The following is a 15594-nucleotide window of genomic DNA, read 5'->3' on the forward strand; positions in this document are numbered from 1 at the left end:
ACAGAATTTGTAAACATATGTTTGCTTTTTGGCCTCTCACAGCTGGTCAATAAACCTACCCGAGTAACCCAACACTCGTCAACAGTCTTCGACCTCCTTTTCACGTCACACACCGATAATGTGCCCCCCCCCCCCCCATTACGTATATCCCTGGTTTTAGTGACCACAACATCATTCATGCAACATTTCCTTGCAACATCCTAAAAAGCAAGAAATCTAAAAAAAACTCATGCTATATGACAAAGCCGATTATTCCGGCATCAATCGTGAACTTTCTGTTTTTCACGAGAAGCTTGCTCTTACAATGCGGCAGCATTCAACTGAGAGCATTTGAATACTATTCCAAGCCGAAATGCTGCGTCTAATAAATCTTTACATCCCAACTATCACTATAAATGAAAAAGCGCGTTTCTCCTTGGTTTAACAAGTCTTTAAAAGGCCTTAATAATAAAAAGCGATTACTTCGAGTTGCTAAACGAACTTGTTCATCCTAGGCCTGGCAAAAGTATAATGAGGTCGTTAAAGAGTACAACTCATTAAAAGCACGCGCCAAGCGTGACTACTATTCCACTACCATACCAAATATGCTGCAGTCTATCCCGCACCGTTTCCGGAAAGCGATTAAGCCTGATAATAAAAGTGCCATTTCACTATGTGATAACACGGGGACACCCAGTGCTAATTCCGAAGTGCCCGATGCACTGAATCTAGCGTTTTGTTCAGTGTTCACAAAAGATAGTACAGATGCATTACCGCACTTTCCATATTTCAATTTTCTTCCACTAGAGGGTATTGAATTCAGGGCAGAGGGCATTGTCAAGGTGATTGACTCCCTGAATTGCTTTTCATCCTGCGGTATTGACGAAATCAACGCGAAAGTACTAAAACGTACAATATATGCGTGCAGTGCGATTCTTTGTAGTATCTTTCAGCACTCACTTGACACAGGTACAGTGCCAGATGATTGGAGGACAAGAAAGGTCATTCCAGTCTTCAAAAAAGGTGACCGGTCTTCCCCTGGACGCTACCATTCCATTTCCCTCACCAGCATATTCTCCAAGATCATGGAACACGTCATCTACTCCCAAGTTGCTCATTTTCTAAGCTTGGTGAACTTCTTTCATCCTAATCAACATGGTTTCAGGAAGGGTCACCCATGCGAATCTCAACTTGCTTTATTCCCTCATGACAATCATTTAAACTTAGACAGCAACATTCCAACCGATGCTCTATTCCTAGATTCTGAAAAGGCCTTCGATAAGGTTCTTCATTCTCGTCTTTTGTTGAAATTGTCGCGCCTAAACATTCATCCACTTGTTCGCAATTGGATTGAGTGTTTCTTAACCAACCGGAAACAGTTGGTATACGCTAACAACTACACATCATCCACTTCACCCGTTCAGTCTGGCGTGCCTCAAGGCACTGTTCTAGCGCCGCTCCTCTTCCTAATCTACATCAACGACCTGCCATCTACTGTAACCTCTGAAATACGTCGTTTTGCAGATGATTGCGTCGTGTACCGCCCTATCAATAACTCCTCCGACGTTTGTACCCTACAGGAAGACCTACTTCGTATTCAAGACTGGTGAACCACATGGCTCACGTCACTGAACACCAGTAAGACCGTTAACATTTGATTCCATCGTCGACCCAACTATGCACCCTTCGTGTATAAGATTAATAACAGCATCATAGCTAATGTGCATCCCTTCATGTACCTAAGACTTCACCTGTATCAAGACTTATCTTGGATGGATCATATAACCAATATTATCAATTCAACGAACAAAATGCTAGGTTACCTTCTCTGAAACCTTTTCATGGCTCAGTCACATGTAAGATTACTTGCATACAAAACGCTCGCGCGACCTGAACTTGAATATGTCTCTGCTATCTTTGACCCCCACCAATCTAATCTCACTAAAGCTCTCCAATTAGTCCAGAACCATTCCGCCAGATTTATCCTTTCTGAGTACTCGTATCATACAAGCGTTTCGTCTCTAACGTCTAAGCTGGAGCTGGTGCCCCTTGCCTCTCGTCGCCACATCTCACGCCTTTGCCTCTACCACAGATTCTTTCACACCATGCCTGGTGACAGTCGGTTGATTCAACTGACTCATCGTTCATCCCGAACAAGTCACCTGAACGCAGTAATTCCACCCGTACCCACACCACTACATTCCATCAGTCATTCTTTGTCAGAACTGCCCGAGACTGGAATGGCCTTCCAAAAGATGTTGCACTTGTCCGTGATGCAACATGCTTCCGATATACTATCGAACATACATGAATTGATGCCTTTGAACTTGCCTTTGTGAAATGGATTGTCTTAATTTTATTGCCGCCTTTTGTATCTTCATTTTGTATTTTAGTCTTATCGATGTTCATTGTTATATTGTTTATCGTTTTCTCTTCACTTACGATACCCACCCCTCATGTAATGTCATTCGATACCCTTGAGGTACCAATAAATAAAAATAATAAAAAGCAACATTAAAAAGTCTAACCCGCCGTGCACCGACGCTCTCATCTTAACACACTTTAGTGCCCGACTCGCCACCCGCCAAAGTAGCTGATCACGTATGCGGTGTCGCATTACGAAGCTCGATAAGACGAGTTTGATTCCCAGCCACAATTCGAAGGGGTCGAAAAGAACACGCATGAAATTAGGTTTGCGTGACCGTTAAAGAATCCCACGTGGTCCAAATGATTTCGGTGGCCATGACTAAGTACGGCGCGTCTCATGCAGACAATTTGCTTCTTGCAGATAATCACATTGTATACGAGGCTGAGAAGCGTTTTCAAGGCTTACAAAAAACTTTGCACGTACGAGAATGCCGGTGCTGCGAACGCCATACTGTGCCATGCTGCGAACGCCATGCTGCGAACGCCATGAGCATAGTGGTAGCATGGCGGTGGCATCAAAAAAATTCTATACCTGATCACCCTTGGGGCCTGGTAGTCCAGGCAATCCCGAAAGACCTTGTGTGCCTTGCATGCCTTGCTCGCCTGGTTTTCCATCCATGCCGGCCATGCCCTGGTCATGAAGAAAAAAAGGGGTAAGACTTCAGGCGAAGTATGAAACACTGTGCTTGAAACGTAACACACGCAATTTAAAATTGTGCCAACAGGCCGTAATAAACGGTTCTACAAAATTGCAGGCTCTTTACTACTGCATGAATTAATCAAACAATTTCTATGTGTCTGTGTGTGTTGTGCATAAGTGCTTATTTATCATTGATATGTGGGGTTTGACGTCCGAAAACCACCATATCATTATGAGAGACGCTATAGTGGAGGGCTCCGGAAATTTCGACCACCTGGGTTTCTTTAACGTGCACACATATCTGAGCACACGGGCCTACACCACTTCCGCTTCCATCGGAAAGGCTGCCCCCACAGCCGGGATGCGAACCCGCGACCTGCGGGTTAGCAGCCGAGTACCTTAGCCACAAGACCACCGTGGCGGGGCAAGTGCTTATTTAGGCTACAAAAACTAACGCAATCTTAAAAGATCGCAACTACACAATTTCTGCGTAGTTTCATTAGCAAAAAAAAAACCTGTAACACAATGCATAAATTTCTATCAAGTTTTATTTCTTTTCTCCCTGCAACTGCCCGCAAAATACGAAGAGTACGGCAGATCCACGAAATTAATGTTGATTAGACGAAACAGTGTGTATCAGATCATTAATCATGGCCTTGTATTGTGTTCTGGATGACATTACTTTATTTTGTTCTTGTGAACATTTCGCTCTACGATAAGTTTTTAGCAATGTATGCTTGAATGTTGGTGTGATTGCGGTGTTGTAGCACTTTGTTTCTTTTAAGCGATATGCGCGTTACACTCTCACTCAGGTATTTGATAACGAACTGCTAAAGGCGGGGCGCTCCTACGTACTGAATAATTGATTGATATATGGGGTGCCACATCTTAGAACCACTATATTATGTATTAAATAAAATTTTGCTTGTAGGAAGCCGAGCGAGAAAAAAAAAGCTTTGCTGATTCCTTTATACAAGAATCGGTATAAGAAGACATTGATTGATATGTGTGGTTTAACGTCCCAAAACCACCATATGATTATGAGAGACGCCCTAGTGGAGGGCTCCGGAAATTTCGACCCCCTGGGGTTCTTTAACGTGCACCCAAATCTGAGCACATGGGCCTACAACATTCCCGCCTCCATCGGAAATGCAGCCGCCACAGCCGGGATTCAAACCCGTGATATGCGGGTCAGCAGCCGAGTACCTTAGCCACTAGACCACCGCGGCGGAGCGGTATAACAAGAAAGTGAAACGTGTCAGTATAGCGGCAGTTGGGCGTTTATAGTGCATTGTTTCGGCAACGAATTGCAAAGTGACGTTAAGAATGGCAAGCCGCTCGAAATATGCAGCACACACTTCGAACAGAAAGCACACTCGAAATTAGCCTACACAGAACGAGTGTATATTATTAACAGTAACAGCTCGACACTTGGAGCACTGTTGAAACAGAAGGAACACGCGCGAAATGAGCGCCTAAGTATTCGCGATGCCCGCGAGCTATTCGCAACTCAAATGTACATGAGAGGGCGCTCCGTAGTTGAAGCATGGTGGATTCACGGAGGTCACTGTGTCCGCTGTCAATAACACAAGCATTGAATTTTCTGCAGTGTGATTGTAGTTAGCGCTGTTTAGTAGAAGGGGGGCGGGTTGTTGACATGGAGCACTTTATTTTAGTCATCATCAGTGGTTCCGCAAGCATGAGCGGTGTTCTTGAAGCGGTCGCGTTGTGTGTCTAATGCGCATGGCGCACCGCAGCTCTGCGAAATTTTTTTACATACTTCGGGCGCCTCAGCGACATGCAGTCACTGGGCACGATGTCCATTTAATAGGTTCGAGTTAACAAGTTAACACTGGTGCCTCACCTGGAAAGAAGAAATCTGCTTGGCCGTTCGTTTTTTCTTTACGAGCGGCAGCATTCTACGTGCTGCTATAGCACTGGCGCTTAGACTGTTTGGACCTCAGTACGCAGCTTTCTTATATTGCCGCTAAGTGCCACATGAATTTCTGGAGTCGCGAACAGGTTAGGCCTAACGAATTTTGAGTGCGACAGCAAGTAATCTGCTATCCAATCAACCACGTTGTTGTCGCCAAAAACTTTGGGGAAATGTACAGTTTGACATCCAACACCATTTCAAAGAGCTTTGAATAGCCGATAAATACAATATAAACCTGTTCATGGTTGTTAAGGCAATAAGCAATGTCATGTGTGAACTGAAGCAGCTCTGTAACAGTAGAATGATCGAGCAGATAGGCTGCGCTGTGGTCACGATGATATGCTGCGTGCATTTAGGTATTCTACATTGTACTTCGTAATGATATCCTTGAACTTCAGAGCTGGCAGAAAGCAAAAATATTGACCTGCATTTTCCTAATATTTCCCTGCTTTTGGGCTTGAATATGGACATGATATTTGCCGAATTTCACAGCTGGGGAACTGCTGTATCAATTATTGATTTCTTAAACACCATAGTGAAATATTTATCACGCCATTTTAACACCAAATTAGAAACATATCTGTTATAACATCTGAGCCAGATCGTCTCGAATCCTCAAAATTTATTATAAAGTTATGTGGAGCATAATTCAAGATTTGAAAAATGAGGTAGTTTGGTGCAAGCTGAGAATGAAGTGGTGATGTCGTTATCAGTAGAAAAAAGCAGATATAATGAACATATTAAAGGTATATACAATAGCTTCAGGATTCGAAGAGGATTGGCAATCAAGAATATGTGACGGAGGCATTAACAATGCAGGACTGATCTACCTCTATAACCTGAATGAATTTTAGGGCCGAAGCTCTTTATGCCGTGGGCCATGTGTCCGCGTTCTATGTGTAGTAGTATATGTATCAAAAATAATGGGTAGCCACCTATCGTTTAGTACTTAGGATGATTGCGGACGGTGGTACTTGTATATGATAAATATATAATGAATGTGAGATGACGGTACTTGGAGTGTTCACTAGATGGATGGACAGACAGACAGGTATACAGACGGATGCACGCACGCACACACGGACTGACTGACGTACAGACAGACAGAAAGACAGACAGACAGACAGACAGACAGATAGACAGACAGGCAGACAGACAGACAGACAGACAGACAGACAGACAGACAGATAGACAGATAGACAGACAGACAGACGTACACACGAATGGATGGACGTATCCATGCACAGACACACAGACGAAAGCACAGAGGGACGGAATAACGCACGGATGGACGCCTGGACAGATGGACAAATGCAAGGACTGACGGACAAGCAGAGAGACAGACAGACAACGCGCGCATGGACGGACGCACGGACGGTTGCAAGAACGGATGCGCGGTTGGACAGATTGATTGATAGGGGAGTTTTACATCCCGAAACCACCATACGATTATGAGAGACGCCGTAGCGGAGAGCTTCAGAAATTTCGATCCCCTGGGGTTCTTTAACGTGCACGAAAAACTGGCACGCAGGCCTAGAACATTTCTGCCTCCATCGAAAATGCAGCCGGCGCAGCCGGGATTCGATCCTGTGACCTGTAGTTCAGCAGCCGCGTACTTTAGCCGCTAGACAACCACGGCGGGGCACGGACGGACGGACGCTAGAACGAACGGAAGCACGGATCGATGGACGCACAAATGAACTGATGGACGACTCGCCCCACTCATCATCATTTACACCCTGGATATGCCGTGATTTTTTTTTTAAATGGAACGACGGCGTTGTTAGAGCTAGTAGTTCTTAGCCTCTTTCATTTTAGCTTCGAATTGACTTTTAATGCATTAAAGGATGAAGGTTGATTAATACAATTGGATTGACGATCCTAATCTAAACGATTTATTTACTACAACGATCCGCTACATGAAACTGCTCAAAAGATAAGGCTCAGTGTCTAGTATTTGTTACACATAAAAAAATATGTAGAGGGCTCTTCACATAACAATTTCAACTTGCCTTTATATTATTTGAGCATACGCGAGTTTCGCAAGTTGTATTTTTTTCTCATTCACTATTGGTATACTCTGTCTGTACAATGTCTATTATATGTGCATACATATTTGTAGAGATTTGCGCATTGTACATTATAACGCCCATTTGAAATGCTTAGCGTTTTTTGCACATTTTACTTTTTTTTTCTTTTTTGTCTTCTCTCAAGTGCTCTGTTTTCTCGTTTCACCGCCGATTGGTGGTTGAAGCTTTGTCTAGCTGTAATTGGACAACTTTTTTTGGCCACCTTTTTTGGCCGCAGATGTTTGTTTTTTGGTGAAAATGCTACATGCTACGCTAATGATGCCCTCGCGGCCATTTCGCTAACTTCTCATGTACGAAATTTGATATTACGTGACGCGAACGGACGGCATAGAGAAATGACACGTCCACACATGATAATCATCACATGCGTGTCATGTACCAACATAACTACACGCCACACTCATGATTCGCCTACCGCCATTTCGCTAGCTTCACATATACCAGTTTTGGTGTTACGGGAAGTGATTGGTGACGAAGGTATATGACTGGTGCGACCATGATAATCATAATATACGTGTCATTTAAGCACATGACAACGTACTACGCTCATGATGCGCTCGTGGCCAATTCGCTAGCTCCACATACACCAAATTCGGTATCACCTGACTTGAATACATGACCAAGATAAATCAAACGTCCAAACATCGTAATCAAGACAAGAAAGTCATGTACGGCATAATTTACCTCCGCCCCGTCACGTTTTGCTGACTTTAAAGTTACATATCAACCTTCCTCATTCGTGATTTTCATATTATTGATCCCCACTGTATGCGAGGTCTTCAATTTTTTGTCTGCTTTAGTGAAGCTGCAAGAAAAAGAAGGATTATGAGCAAAAGGACAGGCTTGGATGTTAACAAGTCTAGAACGACCGGTATGCTGTATACCTTTCAATGGGGACTACGCTGGTATATGGGAATACGGCTGCTTTAAGGAAAAGAGCAGTGCTTGCACTGCGATATCAAAGCACATACAAAGGCACACAAGCCGTTCGCTGATGCCTGCTAAAATAGGGCACGACCTAGCGCGCGCGAGCTTTTCCAGCCACTTCCTTCAAATCAAAGCTCACAGTTGCAGATCGTGCCATGAAGCTTCTTTCCTGAGCATCGCTTTATACTCCTTCGTCAGATCAACAGGGCTTTCTCTTTAGTTGAGAAGCGATCAACGGCAGGAATCACACGCCGACTGATATTATCGCATGCGCCCTTCGTATACGATGGACGTGGACAGCTTGTTTCCTCGATGCTTCAGCAGTGTTCCCCGCTAGTGCTCGAGAGACTTTATCTGCACTAACAGAAGCCTGTCATTAAAAGTTATAGTTTGGATTTAATACGGAACGTGATAGCGACCATGTTTTCTTGTAGCGAGTGTCCAATCTCGCAACCTTCTAGAAGAGATATACAAGAACCGTCGAAAGGGGCTGAAATTTTTTGTGGAGAGCTGCGTCCTCTTTTCTGTAAAGCATTCGTGCGTTGTTTGAATGAAACTGCCTGGAGCCTCTTCCTTCGGTTTTGTTCTTCATTGCACCTCACTGCACTCCTTTCACTACAATTCTTACAGGCTATATCTCTTCGCCATTTCTGTCGTGATGAAGTACGTGTCCAATGTGAGCATTGAGCCTATCAGGATTTCGAGTTTGTTAGCTACACTCTATTCTGTTTGCACAATCGGAAACAAAAAATTAGGAAAATCACGAGTCTTACGCGTGTGATCATCATGCGAGACACGGAGAAGAACGGGGGGGGGCGAATACTTGGCAAAGCAGCGTACGAAACAGTTTACAACAGATATTTCTCGTACGTGAACCCATCTAAAGCATGTGGTTTAATCATTTGGAGTGACTAACCGTTCTGGCATCATGAAGCGTTTCGAAAGAACGAGAAATGCAAAGACAGAAACACTCATGCATCACGGCATAGACACAAAATATACACGAAATTATAACTGGCCGAAGAACGAGAGGAGAGATAAATGGTAAACAGTAAATCTTTTGTAAAAAGTTAGCATAGAACCTTAATACGAAGACTTAAGATTAGGCGTATGTTATTCAAGTTAACTTTTATACAACTCTTCTTCGTTTGTTGCTTTCGATTCTTCGTTGCCACGGTGGCTGTATTGCAGAGTCCCTTCATTTTCACGGCTTTATGGTCCTTGAAATGAAGAGGGGGAGGTTCTTGTTATGGCTGCAGTGCAAACACTAAGTCTACGCACTCCGCACGTCCCTCGGATGACAGTAGATTGCATACAGACACATATGAGTGCGTATTTGGAAAGCATGTGCTGCACGATGCAGTCTTGGGCAATGAGGTCCACCTGTCCTTGCGGTCGTCCATGCGTCAGTTCGTGCGGCCATCCATGTGTCTGTTCGTCTGTCTGTCTGTCTGTCTGTCCGTCCGTCCGTGCGTCCGTCCGTCTGTCTGTCTGTCTGTCTGTCTGTCTGTCTGTCTGTCTGTCTGTCCATTCATCCGTCGATGAATGGACGGGTGGATGGATGTATTTCTCTGTGCTCTTTGATCGGGTGGTGGCTCACGCCACCTGGCCATAAAGTTAGGTATTGTCACTAGGTGTTGAAAGATTGAATTTCACACACGCCTTGATTGCAGCCACCAATCAGTTCGCCTCCTACTGGTTATTTCTACCCGTTTAGAGTCTATTTTGCCTTCACTATCCCTAAACCCCAGCGCTTTGAAAAGCTACGCGCCAATATCTTGAACTACACAATGAAGCCCTTCCCAGAACATTGTGAAACGTTCTCCCGTTTCCTCCTGTCTTCCGTACGCAATTCATAGCATGTCTGCGCCTTCGTATTTTCCGCGGTACGTCTTGATCTGCCACACTCCCATTCTGGCCTCAAACAGCAGAGAACTACTCAGATAATTATCGTATGTCATTTGTTTTGCAATTGCCTGCTTGAAAGTTTGGTAGGGCTCTGGTTGTTTCAGAAGGACCAAAGAGACTGTAGAACGAATACGTCTTCGGTTTATTGTTCACAGAACGAGAATAAAAAATATACAGAGCGTGCCCCTGGCCACCTCTGCCTCTTCGCCCCCGAGCTTTATCTTCCATCTGTTTTCTACATCTTCCCGCCAGCCAGATTCAACCGAAGCAACCTTTGAGCGAATACAACACTTGAATCGGCCTCTTGACTAATTTGCCTTCAGGCGTACGAAGCAAGCATGTTCTCACTAGTCCATCCTTGCCTGGTAAAATCTTTTCGATCTTGCAGAGTTCCAAATGTGTTCTTTTTCGCGCTTATCCAAGCAATACATCTCCTTCTTGTATATGTGTGTGACCCTCTATTTTTCTGCTGGCACACCTAAGCTCCCTCAAGTACTCCTTTTTCCATCTGGTCCACCATGTTATTATAGCCTGTTTCCTTGCACTCCAGTAATTCAGCAAACTGTATTCTCCGAGTCTGTTTTCTTCCTGCATGTTCATTGCTTGCCTGCCTCCTGTAACGTCCACTGGTGTGATGTGTTGTGGCTCGTTAGAATCGTCTTACACGTAAGTAAGAGGCCGGTTGTTAATTACTCCTGCTTCAACAACCACAGTCCGTAGTTCTTCTTCATCCAAAAGTCACGCACCTATATTTTTTGCCATAAACGTCTTAAAGCTTCTGACCAGTCTTTCATAAAATCCTCCCGACCATGGAGCTAACTCTACAATAAACATTCATTTTGTTTTCAGGTTACTGGTATACTGTTGCACCCTTTTATCTTCCATCTTTATTATTTTGTACATCTCTTTCTCATATTTCTTGAACGATCTTGCATTATCACTGTAAATAATTGTACACAATCCCCTTCTAGCTACGAATCTTCGGAATGCTTGTATAAACGCTTCTGATGACATCCTCTTGACAAACTTCAGTTGTATGGCTCTTGTTACTGCACACGTAAATATCGCAATGTAAAATTTTGTAATTTGGTCGCCTTTCTCCTATGAAGCCTTTAGCGGTTCAGCAAAGTCCATACGAACTGTGTCAAATGGCCTTATCTGTGTTATCCTGTCAGCTGGTAGTGTTGAAATTTCTCGTGCCACTGGTGTAAAATAAATCTCCCACATGTGATGCATTTCTTTCTCACATAATTCACCATCTGTCGGGCACGCACAACCGAAAACTTCGTTCTTAGATGTGTCAACGTTGCCGCAACGCCACCGTTCATTGTCACTTGATGCGCGTTCAGAATTAGTAGTTCTAAAATGTGAATTTTTCTTGATAAATAATAATGTGCTTCTCATCAAAGCTAAAATCACTCCACTGAAGCCTCTCTTTTACTCTTAGGACACCTTGATCATCTTCTAAGATGTTCGTGCCGTACAGGTTCATGTTGTCATATATTCGTGTCACTGCATTTTGTAACATTTTCTGCTCCTGCTTTATCAGCACAAACTCTGCCTTGTCCTATTCTTCTCCTGTGAGCCAACCTGTTTTCCTTTCTTTTTGTCGGTTTTCTATATAACGCATCACCTACGCGGTAACTGGTAAAGCTTTCTTGTATGATCTAAACGTGTTCACATCAATTATCTTTTCTTGACTCGTGGTGGTAGTTAAGCTTGCCACGATCTTTTCGTCGTCTTTGTTGTCATCACTGTCCGCTTCTTGCGTGATGTCATAATCAGGCCTTTGTTTTTCATTCTTGATCCACATGGGGCCTTTCCACCATAATTCACTGTTCAGCAAGCGTTTCATCTTCGTCCCCCTTGTCATCAAATCCACAGTATTTTCATCACTTTTAGCATAACCCAATTGACTCTCGTTGGACATGCTCTTGATTTCTGCTGCGCGGTTGCGAACAAACAGATCTTTCGTCTTGTCTGACTTTATCCAACATATTACAATTTGAGAGTCAGTCCAGAATTTCACACTGCTTAGTCTCCTGATGAAATTCTCAGTGATATGACTGGGCAATCTGACTGATATTGTGGCAGCCAAGAACTCCATTCTTGCTTGTGTAATCTTTTTGATTGGAGCGACTCTATATTTTGTAATCATTATATTGGCTTCATTGCTTCAATCAGAGTATTTTGTTAGAATGTACGCTGCAGCTCCATACGCCAATGGAATGCATCGAAGAACACGTGTAGAGTCGATACTTTCACTTCAGCTTGCCTGTTGTCATAACATCTGTTAACGGTGAAGTCATCTAAGTGCTGAAGCTCCTCCAACCAGTCCTTCCAAGCTGATCGATGCATCAGACGAAGACGAAGTGATGAATGCGTCCAAACAGCACCATAACGCCGTGTTTCGCAGACCCGAGGAGGACTGTGACGGCGCCTCCTCGACACCTAACGCCGATGACGAGTGTGTTACTCCGAAGAAGGCGCAAACTGATAATCAAGAAGATTACAGCGATGCGACAATCACTGACTCCATGGAAATGAACTGTGATGTAGAAGCAGAAGACAAGCCTTTCTCAACATGCACGTACAAGAAAGCCCGACCAGCGGGGATACCCGTAATTTTCAAGCTGACAGACTCTAGCGCCTCGTTCTGGAAAGTCAATCCGAACAAACTGGCCAGTGAAATAATATCTGCTGCTAAAGAGAAAGTGGAGTCGTTCTCTGTCAACAGAGATGGCAACTTCTCCGCAAGTGTCTCTACAGTTACTGCATCCTCCAGACTTCCTGAGTTAACACATGTTGCTGGTCTTGAAGTGGCACTGTATATACCGCAGTCGTATGTGAGGAACCTAGGAAAGATTAGACAAGTACCAGTGCAATGCAGTGAAGATCAACTGCTTGAATATTTAAGAGACAGCGGTGTAATCTCAGTCAAGAGACAGACTAAATGGCTCCATCGTGAAGATGGTTCAGCAGAACCACATCTACTCGGCAGTGTAATTCTTGAGTTCTCCCCCGACAAGCCACTGCCGCCTCGTATTCTCCTTGGCTTCACAAGTCATCCAGTGGAAGAGTACCTACAGCCCGCTACACGATATTATAACTGTCAATGATATGGACATGTTGCCAAATTGTGTCATGGACACCTTCGCTGCAAAATCTGTGCAGGAGCACATGATTACGAAGAATGTACATCGAGGAATCATCCCTAATGTGCTAATTGCAATGTAGACCACGTAGCGTGATATGCTGGTTGTCCTAAACATCATGCAGCTACTCGACTAAAGTGACAAGAAATTTTGCTTGGAAGAGCTCCAAAAAAGGATCGCCTTGTCAGAATCTGGAAACTGTGCATCTACTCCTTGTGACTTCAAAATCACAAAAAAGTACATCACCACTGTCGTATGCGACGGTAGCCAAGCGTGCTTCGGCTCAGAAAAACAAAAGTACAGCCAGAACGAACCGTAGTGGACGATCACCAAGCGATCAAAGGCAGACAAGCGACAACAGGACACCGAAACTGCCAGCAACTCAGGATAACGAAGCGTCTACACCTTTCACCTCACCAAATCCAAAGGCACAACAGCAACGTGCATCGAAAACAAGTGATGTGGATATGGTTATGTCGATGCTCTTCCTTGCTTTGAAGGCAATCCTGCGTGTATTTCCACAGGCCATTGACCTACCAGAGGTGAGTGCAGTCCTTTAATTAGAGTCTCTAGCAGTAGAACAAAAAAATTGAATAGCAAAATGGCTCTCCAAATGAACAACTGTTTCCGCAACACAGCTGTGTTTCAGTGGAATGCCAATGGCTTTAGGAAGCTGGTTGCTCAATATAGCTTCCCCGTTCCGTGTCTAAATGATACCAACGTTGGCCCTGACTTTAGGATTTCTAACTATGTCACATTTGCATCAAGAAGAAATCCAGGCTTGAGCAGGGCACTAATATGCGTACGGCATGACATACCTTCTTTTGTTTTATACTCGTCGGAGTCGGAAGTGCCAGAATTGGTAGGATGAAAAATTCAATTCCAAAAACTTACCATCGCCGTAATTTGTGTTTATTAGCAACCATCGACACGCATCTCCGAATCATCTCTGGTTCACTTATTGGGTAAAGCCCAGGGACATGCCCTTATCTGTGGAGATTTCAATGCGCACAATACCACGTGGGGCAGTACTCATACCGATTCACGTGGGAGAACATTCGAAAAAGCAATTGATCAATGTGGTCTTGTTGTACTGAATGATGGATTAGTAACGTTTTTAAGAGGTAATAATTATGCCAGCTGTCTAGATTTGCAATAGCCTCTCCTGACATTGCACGAGATACGAACTGGCGTACAGACCTCGAAACACGAGGGAGTGATCATTACCCAGTTCTTATGCAACACCCAAGAATACAAGTGCAAACGACCAGATTGATTTCAAAGCAAACTGACTGGAAAGTATATCGTGAACACACCGGACGTGACTTGATGAGAGTCAATGAATTCGATACATTTATGTCCTGCATTAAAGACAGTTACTCCCGTGCGACAAGTTTTACAGCTGTCCCAGCAGGCCACTCCAGTGTAGATGCAGACTATGAGCGCCTACGAGCGATTAGAAGGCGAGCAGAACGTTGCTATCGCCGCACTGGGAGGCTTGAAGACTATAAAAAGAGTAAGGCCACACACATGCATTCTAACCGACACATGCAAAAGTTAGGTCAGAAAAAATGGCATATTTTCTGCAATTCATTGAACCCATTTGCTCTAGTTTCGTAAATCTGGCAAACAATCACTGCTCTAAGTCATCCAGTATCCCAGCGAAGCCCATTCAGAGCATTGGATACATCTCTTGGATTATCCGAACGTGATGTTTCTGATAAGTTTTGCACATTGCTGACTAGAACTGGGCAATCTGTTCACAACACTTCTGCACTGCCTAGTTCTGTAGAGCGGCAAATCAGAGATGCATACTTTTTATCACATGCTTAATTGAATAACACGTATTTCCTACTAGAGGTGCGTACTGCTTTATCACTAACCCGCGTAAGAACGGCAACCGGGCCCGACAACGTATCGTACAGTGCTCTGAAAAATCTAGGACCCAACGGCATGCCAGTTCTTCTACGAATATATAACGACATGTGAACGAAGGCGTACGTTCCATTGTGTTGGAAGGTCGCGAAAATCGTCCCAATACTGAAGCCCGGTAAACCACCGCTTTCGCTTGACTCATTTCGACCAGTCAGCCTCACTAGCTGTGTATATAAAGTAACAGAGAAAATGGTTGACAGAAGATTACAGTGGTGGATTGAAGCTAACAACTCACTTCCAGAACAGATGGCTGGCTTCAGACGACGGCGATGCACCATGAACTGCGTCTTCGACCTCGTTACATTTGTAGAACATGAGATGAGCTGTGGAAACATGGCTGTTGCGGCGTTCCTAGATATTAAGAAGGCGTTCGACTCTGTGATCCATCTTTCTGTGCTGCGTGAGCTTACCTCACTAAGGGTTCACGGTCGTATCCTTCAATGGATCGCCAACTTTCTATATAACAGGCAACTATACATTTCAACCAATAACAGAGACAGCGATCGCTTCAACTTGAGCAGAGGTGTACCCCAAGGAAGCGTTCTAAGTCCGCTTCTTTTCAATGCTGCAACGGCAGGTATTCCAGAAGTACTGCCC

At 44.1% G+C, this 15594-nt stretch overlaps 1 protein-coding gene across 1 annotated transcript in view; it reads right to left on the reverse strand.

Moving 5' to 3' along the window:
* The window catches only part of LOC119172983 (uncharacterized), a 1299788-nt gene that overhangs the window by 744649 nt on the left and 539545 nt on the right, over window positions 1-15594 (reverse strand). Inside the window, exon 26 of the mRNA XM_075893951.1 lies at window positions 2939-3037. Coding sequence (XP_075750066.1) covers window positions 2939-3037 — 99 coding nt within the window. The remainder of the gene's footprint in view (window positions 1-2938; window positions 3038-15594) is intronic.

The sequence above is a fragment of the Rhipicephalus microplus genome, chromosome 4 (genome assembly GCF_043290135.1).
Source record: "Rhipicephalus microplus isolate Deutch F79 chromosome 4, USDA_Rmic, whole genome shotgun sequence".
NCBI classification, from domain to species: domain Eukaryota; kingdom Metazoa; phylum Arthropoda; class Arachnida; order Ixodida; family Ixodidae; genus Rhipicephalus; species Rhipicephalus microplus.